Here is a 17,680-nt window from a genome sequence, read left to right as displayed (position 1 = left end):
CAGTCTGGACTAGTACAAGCAGCCACACACACACATACACGTGCATGCACGTCGCTATATAAGTGCAATAATCTTGGACGCGACGTTAAATCAAATTTCACCTCACCTTGGATCAGGTAAGCATTATTCCACGAGGGACGCGTACTTGATATGAAATGGAATGCTCTTTTAACATGCTGTTATTATGATACGTAACGCTAGCCTTACTTTACGTTTGATATAAGCTTAATACGAACTGGGAACGGGTTCTGTATTATATTTATTACCAACGAATATTTTTGAATGAGTTACCTCCAAAATTACGATATGTCTGTGTGTCCTATAATGAGAGAAAATGTGTGAATATAACATGTCCAAAACGTAAACACAGAGCAGAATCACTTTAGGTGCAGAGACTAGATATTTTTGTCATCTACAGATGATAATAAATAAATATTGTTTTTACATTAAAACTATAAGCCTAAATATTTTCATTTTTCAAAAAGCCTCTTGCAACAATGCATTTTTATGGCAAGCAATTTGTTTTCGTTTTCAACAGTTTGAAGCATAAAAACATAAATCCCGGGACAATTTAATTAAAAGTTAATTTGATTTAATATTAATTTAAATAAATTCATAAAATACCAGTATGTTATAACTATGATACCAAAAAACATCACCATCGAATAACCATTACTTGTTTGTTTCAATTTTAGCCACAAACAAGCATGGGTGTATACTTTCTTTTGCCCTGCATAAATCTTCAAAATGCTCATCTATTCAATTTAAGCCCTACAAGACAGTAGGTCAATACACGTCTATTTTATTTAGTTTACATCCATGGTCAAGGGCCTGATTAGTTCTCTTTGTGCGGCCCTTTTCTACCTGTTCATCAGACAGCAGGTGATTTTACATGGAATTTACATATATCTAGATCTAGAATTGCAATTTCCGAATGAAACGTGTATGTCATTTATGAGACATTATATTTCTATGTAAATGCATCATGTATACACGTATATCCGGAAATTCCATATGGGAAAGACGGCGTTATTAACTTATTATACTCAAATACTCAATAAAGAGCCGCAAATCGTATCACACATGATGTACATCTCCTAAATAAAAGAAACACATTCTTGTTTTCATTTGAATAAGTAGTACAACGTGAGTGCAGTTATGACAACATGACGTCATGAGATTATGACGACATTCAAAAGGACGTCATTTGGATATAGAGCCAATTTTCCAGATATCAATTTGTGGCAAGATACAAAAGAGCTTACCAGACACGACACGTTTCCATTGGGAAGATACGGGGAGTCCGATACCAGCCCTGTTATTTGTACAGATACATTTAGTGTTAAAGGATACTTGCTTTTACGGGACACAATGTGTCAGCTAGAGAAGTTAAATGACACACTGGGTAAATCAGCGTAACAAGTTGACAAGAGACACAATGGCGTAAGACCTCAAATCCCAGTATCAAAAAGTAATTTACACACACAACCTATCACGCATTGGGGTTTTCTGACAATACCACTTGTTAATCACCCAGTAACGAAAGAGGACGTACAACTCAACCTACTGAAGTAACCACTGATCAAATATGTTATCTTGGTCTTTAAAATAGGCTGTATAACAACTGGGTAATGTATGTTAGCATGGGTTCGAAATAAGGGAGAGCTGTATAAGACATTTGGAACATACGTAACAATTGGTCGCTTGAGGATTTCAACATTTCTTCCTTATCTTCAAGCCTCGTAAGTAAGTAATTGCTGTGAAATGATGATACCTATATTTGCTGTATATTGACTGCATTTATAATGGACTTGCATCAGATACATGTTGATTGTGACAATCCGTTACGTGAGGATTATTTCGTCATAGTTTTATACTCGAGCAGGTGCTTTGAGGACACCGATGGTAAGTTTCGCTGCTGTTTTATGCTGTACAGTATCGATAGGATAGTGCGCCTTGGCCCCGTTGCACAAAACGATCTTAAAGCTACGACTGTCGTAAGCCTATGTTAAAGTATGGGAGTTACGATCACCTCAGTGCTATGATTACTTTGTGCAACGGGGCCCTGTTCATTAACGTTTACGGTGCATCGTGAGTATTGCCTCTCGGATTTATGGCTCCGTTTTTCATTGACTTATTGACCTATAGACTTATTGGTTTATTTATTCTTTTGTCAGAAATAGGAATAGGAATTCTACCATGATAATACTCGATTCTTATTGGTGTTAGAGGTTTCAAATGACAATGAACATTTCAAACAGTTGATTTGACACCCAAGTCGTCGCCGAGGCCTACATTAATGAAGGGGTTGTTCTTGTCAGCTGAGTGGTTAAAGCGTTCGCTTGACACTTGTGCTTGAGTTTGGTGACTTGGCTGATTGTGTGTCATCATACTTATGAGATGGTTCGTTGCTCATGTATTCAGAGTATGGCTTGACCGGAATCTGGCATGATATAGCTGAAAAAATGCTCACTCACTCACTCACTCACTCACTCACTCACTCACACAGCACGCACGCACTCAACCACTCAACCACTCACTCAACCACAAGGGGGCACGGGTGGCCCAGTCGTCTAAGGCGCCGCGATTCGATGTGCAAAGTTGCGTCCCTTAGGCACGCCAGAAACCTATGATTCTGGGTTCGAATCCCAGTTCGCCCCGATTATGATTCTAGGTTTGTCAGTACCACCCCCGAGCTCGTGAGTTTCACCGAAGAGGTAACCGTCACTTCGGGCTTGCCTTCCACATTAAGCTGACACGCCGTGATATGACTGGAATACTGTTAAAAGCAGCGTTAATCCCAACTCACTCACTCACTAACTCACTCACTCACTCAACCACAGGTCTTTTCCTCAAAGCTCATGACAGGTGACAGACGTTAATGCATTATCCTGATGATAATTTGCATATCGTGTTGACATCATTATTATCACACTGATAACGTGCTTGTTATGTTGACAAAATATTTATCTTTGGTCTCTTTGACAGAATCTCGCTTGTGCCCGAAGAAGACCCAGCCTGATTCCAGGAGATCCAGCCTGATTCCAGAAGATCTAGCCTGATTCTAGAAGATCTTGCCTGATTCTAGAAGATCTAGCCTGATTCCAGAAGATCTAGCCTGGTTCTAGAAGATCCAGCCTGGTTCCAGAAGATCTAGCCTGGTTCCAGAAGATCTAGCCTGGTTCCAGAACATCCAGCCTGTTCCAGAAGCCCCTACCATGTCAAATGAAGAGTAAGTAATATGCCCACCTTTGTCAGTTAACTGATTATGGCCCAACATATCGTGAAGAACCTGCTACCAATTTAGAACTTTAACATCCTTATAGATACGGTCGAAGCATATACCAAAAGATGGGCCAAGAAAGAAGATTGATGAACTTGTTGAATGTTTTTCAGAGTGCACAACTGAAAAAGAGAAAACAAAATTGGACTACATCCATCTAATATGTAAACATCACTACATTAATTGTTTGGTAAAGAAAACTGGTATCACTGACATATCAAATAATGCCACATATAAGGCCAGTGAGAAATCTGCTAAAACTGCGCATTACTTGTACTATTGTACTATTAACTTTTGACTTTTGACTTGACTCTAAAACCCGAAGACATGTCCATTCCTCTTATGTACTCCATACACATCCGTACGTAAAGAGGTATATAGCTAGGTCCTGCAAATGTGCACATCCCTGTATAATAATAAATATGGTAAGGACTTCCTTTATTTCACTGATTTTCATTGATCCATTCAAATCATGTTCACTATTTTGCCTTTTACGACCAATGGAATCTGTTTCGGCAGATAATCTGGCGTTGAATAAATACCATTTGGATTTTCAAAAACACAAAGGAATTGTTGATTTTCTTGAGTAATCTCAGTAAAGAACCAGGTTTAGTTAAATATCAAATATCAACCATGAGCACAAATATCACTAAGAACAAATATCAACCATGAGCACAAATATCACTAAGAACAAATATCAACCATGAGCACAAATATCACTAAGAACAAATATCAACCATGAGCACAAATATCACTATTAACAAATATCAACCATGACCACAAATATCACTAAGAACAAATATCAACCATGAGCACAAATATCACTAACAACAAATATCAACCATGAACACAAAAATCACTATTAACAAATATCAACCATGAACATAATTATCAAATAAGAAACCCCTAAAAAAACAAAACAAATATCAACCATGACCACAAATATCACTATTATCAAATATCAACCATGAGCACAAATATCACTATTATCAAATATCAACCATGAACACAAATTCACGATTAACAAATATCAATCATGAGCACAAATATCACGATTAACAAATATCAACCATGAACACAAATATCACTAACAACAAATATCAATCATGAACACAAATATCACTAACAACAAATATCAACCATGAGCACAAATATCACTAAAAACAAATATCAACCATGAGCACAAATATCAATAAGAACAAATATCAACCATGAGCATAAATATCACTAAGAACAAATATCAACCATGAGCACAAATATCACTATTAACAAATATCAACCATGAGCACAAATATCACTATTATCAAATATCAACCATGAACACAAATTCACGATTAACAAATATCAACCATGAACACAAATATGAACCATGAACACAAATATCACTACCAACAAATATCAACCATGAACACAAATATCACTAAGAACAAAGATCAACCATGAGCACAAATATCACTAAGAACAAATATCAACCATGAGCATAAATATCACTAAGAACAAATATCAACCATGAACACAAATTCACGATTAACAAATATGAACCATGAACACAAATATCAACCATGAACACAAATATCACTATTATCAAATATCAACCATGAACACAAATATCACTAAGAACAAATATCAACCATGAGCACAAATATCACTATTAACAAATATCAACCATGAACACAAATATCACTATTATCAAATATCAACCATGAGCACAAATATCACTATTATCAAATATCAACCATGAACACAAATTCAAGATTAACAAATATCAACCATGAACACAAATATCAACCATGAACACAAATATCACTATTATCAAATATCAACCATGAACACAAATTCACGATTAACAAATATCAACCATGAACACAAATATGAACCATGAACACAAATATCACTAACAACAAATATCAACCATGAACACAAATATCACTAACAACAAATATCAACCATGAGCACAAATATCACTAAGAACAAATATCAACCATGAGCACAAATATCACTAAGAACAAATATCAACCATGAGCATAAATATCACTAAGAACAAATATCAACAATGAGCACAAATATGACCATTAACAAATATCAACCATGAACACAAATATCACTATTATCAAATATCAACCATGAGCACAAATATCACTTTTATCAAATATCAACCATGAACACAAATTCACGATTAACAAATATCAACCATGAACACAAACATCAACCATGAACACAAATATCACTATTAACAAATATCAACCATGAACACAAATATCACTATTATCAAATATCAACCATGAGCACAAATATCACTATTATCAAATATCAACCATGAACACAAATTCAAGATTAACAAATATCAACCATGAACACAAATATCAACCATGAACACAAATATCACTATTATCAAATATCAACCATGAACACAAATTCACGATTAACAAATATCAACCATGAACACAAATATGAACCATGAACACAAATATCACTAACAACAAATATCAACCATGAACACAAATATCACTAACAACAAATATCAACCATGAGCACAAATATCACTAAGAACAAATATCAACCATGAGCACAAATATCACTAAGAACAAATATCAACCATGAGCATAAATATCACTAAGAACAAATATCAACAATGAGCACAAATATCACCATTAACAAATATCAACCATGAACACAAATATCACTATTATCAAATATCAACCATGAGCACAAATATCACTTTTATCAAATATCAACCATGAACACAAATTCACGATTAACAAATATCAACCATGAACACAAACATCAACCATGAACACAAATATCACTATTAACAAGTATCAACCATGAACATAATTATCAAATAGGAAACCCCTAAAAAAACAACACAAATATCAACCATGAACACAAATATCACGATTAACAAATATCAATCATGAGCACAAATATCACTAACAACAAATATCAACCATGAACACAAATATCACTAACAACAAATATCAACCATGAGCACAAATATCACTAAGAACAAATGTCAACCATGAGCACAAATATCACAAAGAACAAATATCAACCATGAGCACAAATATCACTATTAACAAATATCAACCATGAGCACAAATATCACCATTAACAAATATCAATCATGAGCACAAATATCACTAACAACAAATGTCAACCATGAGCACAAATATCACTAAGAACAAATATCAACCATGAGCACAAATATCACTATTAACAAATATCAACCATGAGCACAAATATCACTATTAACAAATATCAACCATGACCACAAATATCACTAAGAACAAATATCCACCATGACCACAAATATCACTAAGAACAAATATCAACCATGAGCACAAATATCACTATAATCAAATATGAACCATGAGCACAAATATCACTATTATCAAATATCAACCATGAACACAAATATCACTAAGAACAAATATCAACCATGAGCACAAATATCACTATTAACAAATATCAACCATGACCACGAATATCACTATTATCAAATATCAACCATGAGCATAAAAATTACTAAGAACAAATATCAACCATGAGCACAAATATCACTATTAACAAATATGAACCATGACCACAAATATCACTATTATCAAATATCAACCATGAGCACAAATATCACTATTATCAAATATCAACCATGAACACAAATTCACGATTAACAAATATCAACCATGAACACAAATATCACGATTAACAAATATCAATCATGAGCACAAATATCACTAACAACAACTATCAACCATGAACACAAATATCACTAACAACAAATATCAACCATGAACACAATTATCACTAACAGCAAATATCAACCATGAACACAAATATCACTATTATCAAATATCAACCATGAACACAAATATCACTAACAACAAATATCAACCATGAACACAAATATCACTAACAACAAATATCAACCATGAACACAATTATCACTAACAACAAATATCAACCATGAACACAAATATCACTATTATCAAATATCAACCATGAACACAATTATCACTAACAACAAATATCAACCATGAACACAAATATCACTAACAACAAATATCAACCATGAACACAAATATCACTATTATCAAATATCAACCATGAACACAAATATCACTAACAACAAATATCAACCATGAACACAAATATAACTATTATCAAATATCAATCATGAGCACAAATATCACTATTATCAAATATCAACCATGAACACAAATATCAACCATGAACACAAATTCACTATTAACAAATATGAACCATGAACACAAATATCGCAAAACAACAACAAAGATCAACCATGAACACAAATATCACGATTAACAAATATCAATCATGAGCACAAATATCAACCATGAGCACAAATACCACTAAGAACAAATATCAACCATGAGCACAAATATCACTAAGAACAAATATGAACCATGAACAGAAATATCACTAGTATCAAATATTAACCATGAGCACAAATATCACTATTATCAGATATCAACCATGAGCACAAATATCAGTAATATAAAATATCAACCATGAACACAAATGTCAACCATGAACACAAATATAACGAAAAACAAACAAAAAACAACAAATATCAACCATGAACACAAATATCACGATTAACAAATATCAATCATGAGCACAAATATCAACCATGAACACAAATGTCAACCATGAACACAAATATCACTCTTAACAAATATCAACCATTAACACAAATATCAACCATGAGCACAAAATATCTCTATCAACAAATATCAACTATGAACACACATGTCACTATCAACAAAGATCAACCATGCACACAAAAATCAACCATGAGCACACTGACTACTGTCTTGCATTCTCTTTATTTTTCAGAGATGTGACGAAATTAGACCTGATTGATAAGACCGAGGAAAAGCAAGGTTTGTTCTCTCAGTTCAAAGAACGCTTGAAAACTATCCTCGGTCTCCCAACACAAAGAAAGGACCCTAACGTTGACGTGAAGGTTCTCCACTCCGCGGAACGCGACGAGTGCTTGGATCAGCTGGGACTCCACCAGGATCAGCTGTTGGTGTCCGATGTGTACAGGGTTGTCCAGAGTCTCCAGACTCTGCCTCCAGATGGGGAGCTGATTGTTCCCCTGGAGATGCCAGAACGATCCATTCCACCCCAGGTGTTATACACGTTTACGTACTGTATGAAGGTTGGCGGACAATGGCACCTGGAACCGGCAGAATACAAGGTTTGTATGCCCCGGTTTGCAATTCTATAGCCCTGAAACATGTATTGTATTCCGATGTGTGAAGTCCTTCTTCAAAGCTTGGCTAAAACCATTGAACAGGTTGCTCAAAACACAGACGCTTGTCTCAATAAATCTTTCAAGAAAAATATTGGATTCGCTTTGACAAATACAAGCATTGCGAGCTCACTATAATTTAAATGTTACAATAAATTTCGGAATAGCTGTATGCTTTTCAACGTGGGACTTTTATTCATGGCGAACAGATAACCTATCATTCCAAAATGCGATAATACCCGATGCTGTACCCTGTTACCAATTGTCTTTTTTTACCGTACTATAATGTAGACAAATGTCAGTTTAAGATCACATAAAGAGACAAAGGCCATGCCAACCTATTGTTGGAATGACACATAAAAACTGACGTTATAAACAATGAATGACGTCATCTCCAAATGGACATTAAAAGAGACTTAATATTGATGTGGCAACACGTAGCTATTAATTAAAACAATAAACAATAAGCTTGAAACAACAGTATTTCCTCAGTGATACTTTTGTTCACCCTCATGGGTAATATATGAATGTGAGTGAGATATATTTTAACGCCGCTTTTAACAGTATTTCAGTTATGTCACGGCGTGTCAGCTTAATGTTGGAGGAAAGTCCGAAGTGATGCAGGTCTCAGACGTTTACCACTTCGGTGAAACCCACGAGCATGGGTATGGTGCTGACAAACCTAGGAACATAATCAGGGCGAACCGGGATTCGAACCCACAATCATAGGTTTCTGGCATGCCAAAGGGACGCAACTCTGCACAGCGAATTGCGGCGCCTTAGACGACTGGGCCACCCATGACCCCATGTATAAATGTGGTATTATATGTTTTCATGTGAATTACTACGGATACATTTGCTGAACTGTCGCAAATGAAGAAGTGAAGACGCCCCAACTTTTAGACATGCTTATCTAGTTCTTATCGGTTGAACATGATGACAGTATAATCTTTGATATATCAGTGATCAGGGAAAGAAGTGTTTCTACACATTATATATTATGGTATTCGCACTTGCAGGAAGGCGGCTGTGTATATGGCAAACTGACAGAGATGGACGTGTTTTGTGTGACGGCGGAGTTAAAACCGGAATATGCCACAGTGGGGCCGAAAGGTCACAAGTTTGTCTCTGAGAAGGACGAGAGAATTGCCATTGACTTTCCTGAACATGCTGTTGAAGAAGAAACCATGCTGATAATTGTGGCAAGTGTATTTTGGATCAAACATTCCATCATAACGTTACATTAACAAACCTGACTGTTAAGACGATAAGCAAATTTAACCACGAAAATTGAGTCCACAATATTGACGCAATACTTAATGAAAGATACTTCATTGAAAAGTTGTACTTTATATTGATAAATCAGATAATATCAATAGCAGGGATCACAAAAAAACGTAAATTCTCAAAATGAAAATTTACATAGTGATATTTGGTTAAGCGGGTATATAAAGGTTCCACAGAGTGTATGGTGCATTGTACTTAATGGTATTAATAAGTAAGGATAAGATACAGTGATGAACAACTTCTTTATTGCAAATAGGATCGACGTTTCTGTCCAGGTTCTTACACCGCTATCAAGCCTCTCAAAGAATTTGATAGTGTTAATGATGTAACTAACACTTTTGTTCAGACGGACATCATCGACCAACAACGGTTTGAAGAATATAAGAAGAAGAATGAAGAGTTCCGCTGCATTGTTGGGTTCACTAACATTCTCACAGTCAGCCCATCAGTGGAGCTCCGCGCAGATGCTAAGATACGCCTTCCTGTGGATGCTGAGTTTGAGAAGGGGGATTGCGATGTTATGTTTCTACACTGGAACAATGATGAGGATGAGGGTGAAGATGTTGGGGAGGATGTGACAGTTGTAAATGCTGTTACAGGAGGTGCCAATACCTACATAGCCCCGGTCACCTCATTCAGCAGGTACTCTGAAATCCCGTTTCTTTGTTCGTAGTTAAACGCCGCACTCAACAATACTCAAGCCATATGACGGCGTTCTGGCCCAGACAATTTAGTTTTTGAGCATCGATCTCCGCAAATGACATGCATCAACCAAGCTCACCATCCGATCCCGTTAGTTGCCTCTTACGACAAACACGGGATGCTGAAATCAAATTCTAACCCGGATCGTCACGGGTTCATATTTATTGAAAGATATTGTTGTTTTTGTCAACCCTAAGCTTTACTTTATCAAATAGGGATGTCGTACTCATGTTGAGATGTTTCACACTAATCGAAAATTTATCATATGTTAAAGTTGTCTTTACGTATTTACGACTAAATTATCATGAAGATTTGTATTTCATTTGCCTTAGGTATGCCTGTGTCGCTGTACAGAGAAACATTCCGATTGAAGAGATATCCATAGCGGCCAAACACGCCATCGGGAAGCTGAATCTGTGTGTCCTCCTCACCTTCATTGACTATGATCAACACCGGGGTGTCAACTACCTTCTAGTTGACTGCGTTGAATTCACCAAGGTGGGCCGAGCTGTCGAACTTCACAGAACCGATGGCATGACGGAAGTCAAGCACAGCAGATCAAGGGACATCGAACTCAAAGATAAAACCAAGATTAAAGTTCATCTGGGTGGAGGCATTAAGCGTCATGACAAATCATTTACAACGAATGCTTTTTATTTCAACCGAATGGCAAGAACCAACAAAGTTATTATTCACTTTACTTCCAAAGGAAAAAATGGAAACGTTCGATACTTCTGGGGTCATGACGATCACAAAGTATACTTTCCATTGGAATCAAAAAGAAGCGTTGCTAGGAAATCATCCTCTGTGAAACCCCGACAAATGAGTAGGTCCTATTCCTGCGAGCCTTCTGGAGCAACATCTCTAACCTTCCATGGTACCCCAGGACATTCTCCAGGTAGTATCATATGTTCTCCTTAATGTCTGCTCAAAGTAAATTTCTTTTGACATATTCAATAACTAAGTTAAAGAGCCCCAGGCAAGGGAAAGTAAACACTCATGTTTTATTGTGGCTAAAATAAAATAAAAATAGTTATTCGATGATGATGTATTTAAAAGAGTATCATATTTGTGTTTTGGACCTCAGTTTGATGTTTCGGGGACTGTTTTCAGCCTAGTAACGTTGGTGACGTTTGTAATTTTTAGGGCACATCCAATTTTCAATCGTATTCGTTTTCCTGGCAGTATAAAGTCGTTTCACCACTGAATTACTACATTGATCTTGCAATGCACACTTTATGCACATTAAATCAATGTCCATGTTTGTAGGCGCGGAGATGCATCCAATTCTAACCGACAAAAGTCTTGCAGCGTTTGGGGACATATTACCACATTCAGAATGGAGAAGTGTGGGTCTTGAACTCAACTTTTCGATTGATGCTATTACCTCCATATTTGATAAAGCAGAGAGAATGAAATCCAACCCTGGCTTGGAGCTTCTTACTGAATGGAGAAGGAGAAATAAACTCCGGAATCCAGATGAACTGATAAACGACCTCATAGCTGCATTTGCTGAACTCAAGCGAAACGACATTGTTGGCGTTCTCAATTCAGCACGACAACATTCGCGTCCAATACGAAGAAGTGACCTAGATTGTGGATCTCCGTCCTCAATTCCCCCATTTGGTCCAGAACCAAGCTTTAGTTTTGGACCTTTTTTTTCAAGCAATGAGACATCGGGCGACAGCAGTTCTTTGTCTTCTGCTTAGAGTCAACCTGTTAGCTCCGTCGGCACAGCAGTAGGCTCGTCCGAGACTTTGAAGAGTGAAGATACAGAAATTTTTAAACATGATTTGTAAACGCACTTATTTGCGACGGGACGCACTCTGCATATTTCAGACTGTCATGTATTGGTATGATCGAACGACCTTTGTAGTAGCAGTAGTAGAAGTAGTAGTAGTAGTAGTAGTTGTAGTAGTAGTAGTAGTAGTAGTAGTAGTAGTAGTAGTAGTAGTAGTAGTAGTTCGGGTATGGTGATGACAAACCTAGAAACATAATCGAACCCACAATGATAGGTTTCTGGCGTGCCCAAGGGACGCAACTCTGCAAGCGAATTGCGGCACGGTCCGTACCCCCAGTAGCATTGGTAGGACTTGTGTAGTAGTAGTAGTAGTAGTAGTAGTAGTAGTAGTAGTAGTAGTAGTAGTATAAGTAGTAGTAGTAGATAGTAGTAGTAGTAGTGTTTCTTACTTCCATCTTCTATATTATTTCTGTTAAGAGATCAACTCCGTGTTCTAGTGTTAGAGCGTCCGCCCGGAGAGCGTCATACCAAAAGACGTTACCAAATGGTACTTGTTGTTACCCTGCCTGACGCTCGGCATTAAGGGGCTAAAACAAGTACTGGCCGGTTCGGAGTCAGTATACTGTGTCTGAGTGGGGTATTCATGTTAAACTGCTGCATGGTATCTCAGTGGGCTAGCGCTTTAAATCGGCATCAGTCCGGACTAGTACAAGCAGCCACACACGTGCATGCACGTCGCTATATCATTGCAAAATTCTTGAACGCGAAGTTAAACCCCATTTCACCGCACCTGCTATGTGAAGAAGTGTTGGTACGGGTGCACACATGCATGTACAAGCACCTTACCAGCACCTCGCAGAAAGAATAAACAAGCTGAAATCAGTCAGCCTGTCGTCATAGGTATCACAGCTTCTAACTTCCACTGAAATATAGAATATTCAGTTAAAACATCAATAAATACAACTTCAAACCTTCATTTATGAAAATGTACAAACAAAAAAAGTAATCCCAATGATACACGTTTCTGCTAAATTATAACAATATTTTTTTCTACTTTTTCCATATCAGGACACATTATCCATGACTATGTTTTACTGACCCACATATAAGAGTATATTTTAGATTATATAAAGAGAAAAACCTTGTGCTTTATTAATTTTGTAGTGTTTGGGAAGAATTATACTTGGATGGGGATACAATATGTAAATAATCCAATCTCCATCATGACGAAGAAATCCTTTGAGTGACTGACTTTTGGTTTAATGCTGCTTTTAACAGTATTCCAGTTATATCGCGGCGTGCCAGCTTAATGTGGGAGGAAGCCCGAAGTGATGCAGGTCTCAGACGCTTACCACTTCGGTGAAACCCACGAATGCGGGTATGGTGCTGACAGACTCAGAAACATATTCGGAACCGAGTTTCGAACCCACAGGTTTCTTGGGTGCCCAAGGGCCGCAACTCTGTACTGCGAATTGCGGCGCCTTAGACGACTGGGCCACTCGTGTCATCTTCAAACCCCTTGGTGTTGGTTAAAATACTTGTTACTTGATCATTGGCAATTATGTGAAGTGTTGGGTTCTTCATGGCATTTGTTGTTCCTTTGATGTTTGATGTTTCTTTGAAGTGGGCTGTCACTTGTATTAAAAATTGTTGTCGCTTCTGATTTCAGTAGTAAGCATTAGCCACGGTCGTACTTCGTAATTTGTTAGATATATTATTAAATAGCATTCCATTACGGGAGATTTTTGTTACGTGAGATATATTTTCAGTTTCTTTCAGTTTGAATAAAAGTGTCTATATACGTTTTTGTCTGCAAAGCAGGAACTATTTTCTATGTCGAATGCCACCCATGACTGGCGTGGTTTGGTCCAAAACGGGTTTCAGTTTGAGAACTTCGTTTCAGATTTAAAAACACACAATAACAGCTTGGGTTAAATCAGTAGAATTTGTATGGTGGTTATCAGGGCGCTCATTAACTGATTATGTAATGTTATTAGAATGAATTCGTGAACATCAATTCTAAGCACTCGGTGAGAGAAACAGCGAATTTTTCCACCAACATTGTATATACACCATATAATTGCATCTGCGACTAGTCGCAGGCACTCACTCACTCACTCACTCACTCACTCACTCACTCACTCACTCACTCACTCACTCACTCACAAATAACCGGGGTAGAATAGGTTTACAGCAACCCACACTTGCCGTAAAAGGCGACTATGCTTGCCGTAAAAGGTAACTATGCTTGTCGTAAAAGGCGACTATGTTTGTCGTAAAATGCGACTATGCTTGCCGTAAAAGGTGACTATGCTTGTAGTAAAAGGCGACTATGCTTGTCATAAGAGGCGACTAACGGGATCGGGTGGGCAGGCTCGCTGACTCGGTTGATGCCTGTCATCGTATCCCTATTGCGTGGATCGATGCTCATTATGTCATTCACTAGAATGGCTGGTCCAAACTCGATTATTTACAGACCGCCGTCATATAGCTGGGGTAAACAACAAACAAACAAAACATGCGCCTTGTAACTATCATTGGTATTTGTACACCCTGTCCAAACACCCTGGTTGACAGCTATCTACACAAGGTCACTCACGACATTAAATATAACCCGCTAGGAATAGCGTTCGAATGAACACTTGCATTTCCCAATATTGGACACACGTCAGAAAACGTAGACAGGGGGCGCTTTGATCAGATAGATATTATACAAAGGAAACAAGTATGGTGTTGTTGGCCTGACACTGTCGCTGGCGGGTGTGTCACCATGGTTGGTGGCTATTCAGCGTGAAGAATGCCTTGGGTTTAAAGAGCGTGTCTGTTGCTTTCGCCCATATGTGGAAGCAGTATGTCTGACGCTGACGCAAATCTCGGATATCCAAGGTAGGTTTTTCTACATAGATAAATTATATATGTTACAATATATTTGCTTATGAGTTGTTTAGTTATATATTAAAGTATTTTTTTTCATTTATGGTAAATATGTACTAGGGATATGAAGTTGGGGCTGTGCTTTTGAAAATTGGTAGAAGTAAAAGCGTGGTAATTTATAGTTAGTTCGTAAGTTAGCAGTGTCTTACTTATTCCTAAACGAGATGATACTACCCACTGTCTATTTTCTGGATAAGAAATATAAGATGTACATAAAGTGAGTGAGTGTTGTTTTACGCCGTCTTCAGCTAAATTCCATCAAAATCAGGGAATGGACACCAGAAATGGGCTTTACACATCGTACCCAATGGGGAATAGAACCCGAGCCTTCGGTATGACAACGAACGCGTTATCCACTAGGCTACCCCACTGCCTCAAAGGATACATGAAGGACACCGCACTAGTGTCATACTGAAGATAATGGCAGCCACGATGTTGAAATTCCATACAGTGAAACTGATATTTTAGTGATCTTGGTCATAACCACGTTTTCATTTGTATTTTGATTAGTAAGGTAAAAATGTTGATCCTTGCCGCAACTAGCTGTAATATTGCTGATGTGTACGTGACCAATATTCACCCATATATATCCATTCACTCAAATACTATTGCATCAAGGAAAATGTTTCACAGCTGTTTTGAATTTTACGCCGTATATGATCTGTTTCGGCAGATCGTCGACACTGATTATTCTCTGCCGTTGACGTTATATATTAAACATTGAAATACAGTTTATGTTTTATATATAAAGACATGTTAGTCCTAATTCATACATATATAAAGATATATTAGTCTTAATTCATACACATGTCCATTGCTGGTGTCCCCCGCCGTGATATTGCTGGAATATTGCTAAAAGCGGCGTAAACCCATACTCACTCACTCATACATATGTCACAAATATAACGTACACCCACCTCGGTGTTTTGCATGTGTCTCCTACCCCACGTGATTCGCTAGGATGGGTAACATGAGTAAGGTAATTTAATACGCCACGAATGATGTACATATACTTTGTATGTGAATCTATAGAATGCGCATAGTGAAATATATTTAACATCGGAGTATGAATCTGAAAACTAAACCATAGTTTGTTTGTTGTTTAACGTCGCACCCAGCAATATTCCAACTCAATGGCGGCGGTCTGTAAATAATCGAGTCTGGACCAGACAATCCAGTGATTAATACGATGGGCATCGATCCCCGCAATTGGGATACGATCACATGCATCAAACCAAGTCAGCGAGACGTACTACCGGATCCTGTTAGTTGCCTATTACGACAAGCATCGGATGCTGAAACCAATGCTAACCCGCATCTCCACGGGCGTAAATCTTAGTAAATCGGACTCGTGAGAATTTAGTTATTAAACCATTATAGCATCCGATTTATGTGTTAAGATGATTTGTTCACTCATTTGCATAATTCTCATTTGAACAGGTATGGGTTTTTCGCGCCTTTGGTATAAATGATTTGTTATGTCGTTCCAGCGATGTGACCTTTGATCTTGCTGCAGAAGGAGATGACACACCATCAGAAACTGACGATGACATCAGACAGGCAAATATTTACATACTCAAACACTCATTTTACTTAAGTTATATACTACTCAAAAAGGTTCAAGAACCACCAATCTTCTCATGGCATAACAGATTAACTACAGTAATATGAAGGAATCGGGTGGTCCTTAATATTTTTTGAGTAGTATAATATAGGAGGAAGTATTTTACAGGTTTTTAGGGCCAACTGATATTGGCCCATTTGAAAGTTAAAGAAACCTTTGAAAATTTGTAAGGAAAGTTATTCGAATGACTGACAACTTGCATTTTACCTAAATGAGCTTTTAGATTTGCACATCATATCAACATTCAGCTATACAGGGTTATGCAATGTTGTGTTATCAAACAAAAAACTAGTTTGTAGAAAACAAAATGGTGCAACAACGAACTTAACTGCCGGGCAAAGAAAGTCTGCGATTAAAAATTGGATGTGACCCCAAAATTACAAACGTTACAAGTCTGAAAACAGGTCTTAAAACACAAGTATCATACCCGTATCAAATACATCACCATCCATAAAAGGTGACTCTGCTTGCCGTAAAAGGTGACTCTGCTTGTCGTAAAAGGTGACTCTGCTTGCCGTAAAAGGTGACTCTGCTTGTCGTAAAAGGCGACTAACGGGATCGGGGGGTCAGGCTCGCTGACTTGGTTGATGCATGTCATCGATTCCAATTGTGTGGATCGATGCTCATGAAATTAATCACTTGATTGTCTTGTCCAGACTCGATTATTCACAGACCGTCGTCATATAGCTGGAATATTGCTGAGTGCGGCGTTAAACAACAAATCAACCCAACATCACCATCGAATAGCCTTTTGTTGTTTGTTTCATTTTAGCCACCATCGAACATGGGTGTATACTTTTTCTTTGCGCGGCATTTTATTTGTACCTAAAT

The 17,680-nt window shown here is 37.4% G+C and overlaps 1 protein-coding gene across 2 annotated transcripts; it reads left to right on the top strand.

Annotated features, from left to right (window-relative positions):
• The first annotated feature begins 1,618 nt into the window (after window positions 1–1,618).
• LOC124137864 lies at window positions 1,619–12,899 on the top strand. Of its 2 annotated transcripts, none has more exons than XM_048385359.1 (7): window positions 1,619–1,742; window positions 2,989–3,232; window positions 8,141–8,507; window positions 9,581–9,763; window positions 10,195–10,490; window positions 10,883–11,448; window positions 11,820–12,899. In XM_048385359.1, the coding sequence occupies exons 2-7, from the start codon at window positions 3,219–3,221 to the stop codon at window positions 12,257–12,259; spliced, it is 1,866 nt and encodes a 621-aa protein (XP_048241316.1). In that variant the 5' UTR covers window positions 1,619–1,742; window positions 2,989–3,218; the 3' UTR covers window positions 12,260–12,899. The 2 variants fall into 2 exon arrangements, with proteins under 2 accessions (XP_048241316.1, XP_048241315.1); XM_048385358.1 differs by having other exon boundaries at window positions 1,619–1,746.
• Window positions 12,900–17,680: the final 4,781 nt, after the last annotated feature.

Source organism: Haliotis rufescens, unplaced genomic scaffold (genome assembly GCF_023055435.1).
Source record: "Haliotis rufescens isolate VD_foot unplaced genomic scaffold, xgHalRufe1.0.p SCAF_57, whole genome shotgun sequence".
Lineage (NCBI taxonomy): Eukaryota > Metazoa > Mollusca > Gastropoda > Lepetellida > Haliotidae > Haliotis > Haliotis rufescens.
Note: the sequence above shows the minus strand (reverse complement) of the source record. Positions and strands in the feature narration are given on the sequence as shown.

What these genes read in the sequence shown, in the direction of transcription:
- LOC124137864 (XM_048385359.1), top strand. An exon ending in TGGAACCGGCAGAATACAAG is followed by an intron (nt 8,508 to 9,580) that starts GTTTGTATGCCC and finishes TCGCACTTGCAG; the next exon opens with GAAGGCGGCTGTGTATATGG. An exon ending in TACCCCAGGACATTCTCCAG is followed by an intron (nt 11,449 to 11,819) that starts GTAGTATCATAT and finishes CCATGTTTGTAG; the next exon opens with GCGCGGAGATGCATCCAATT.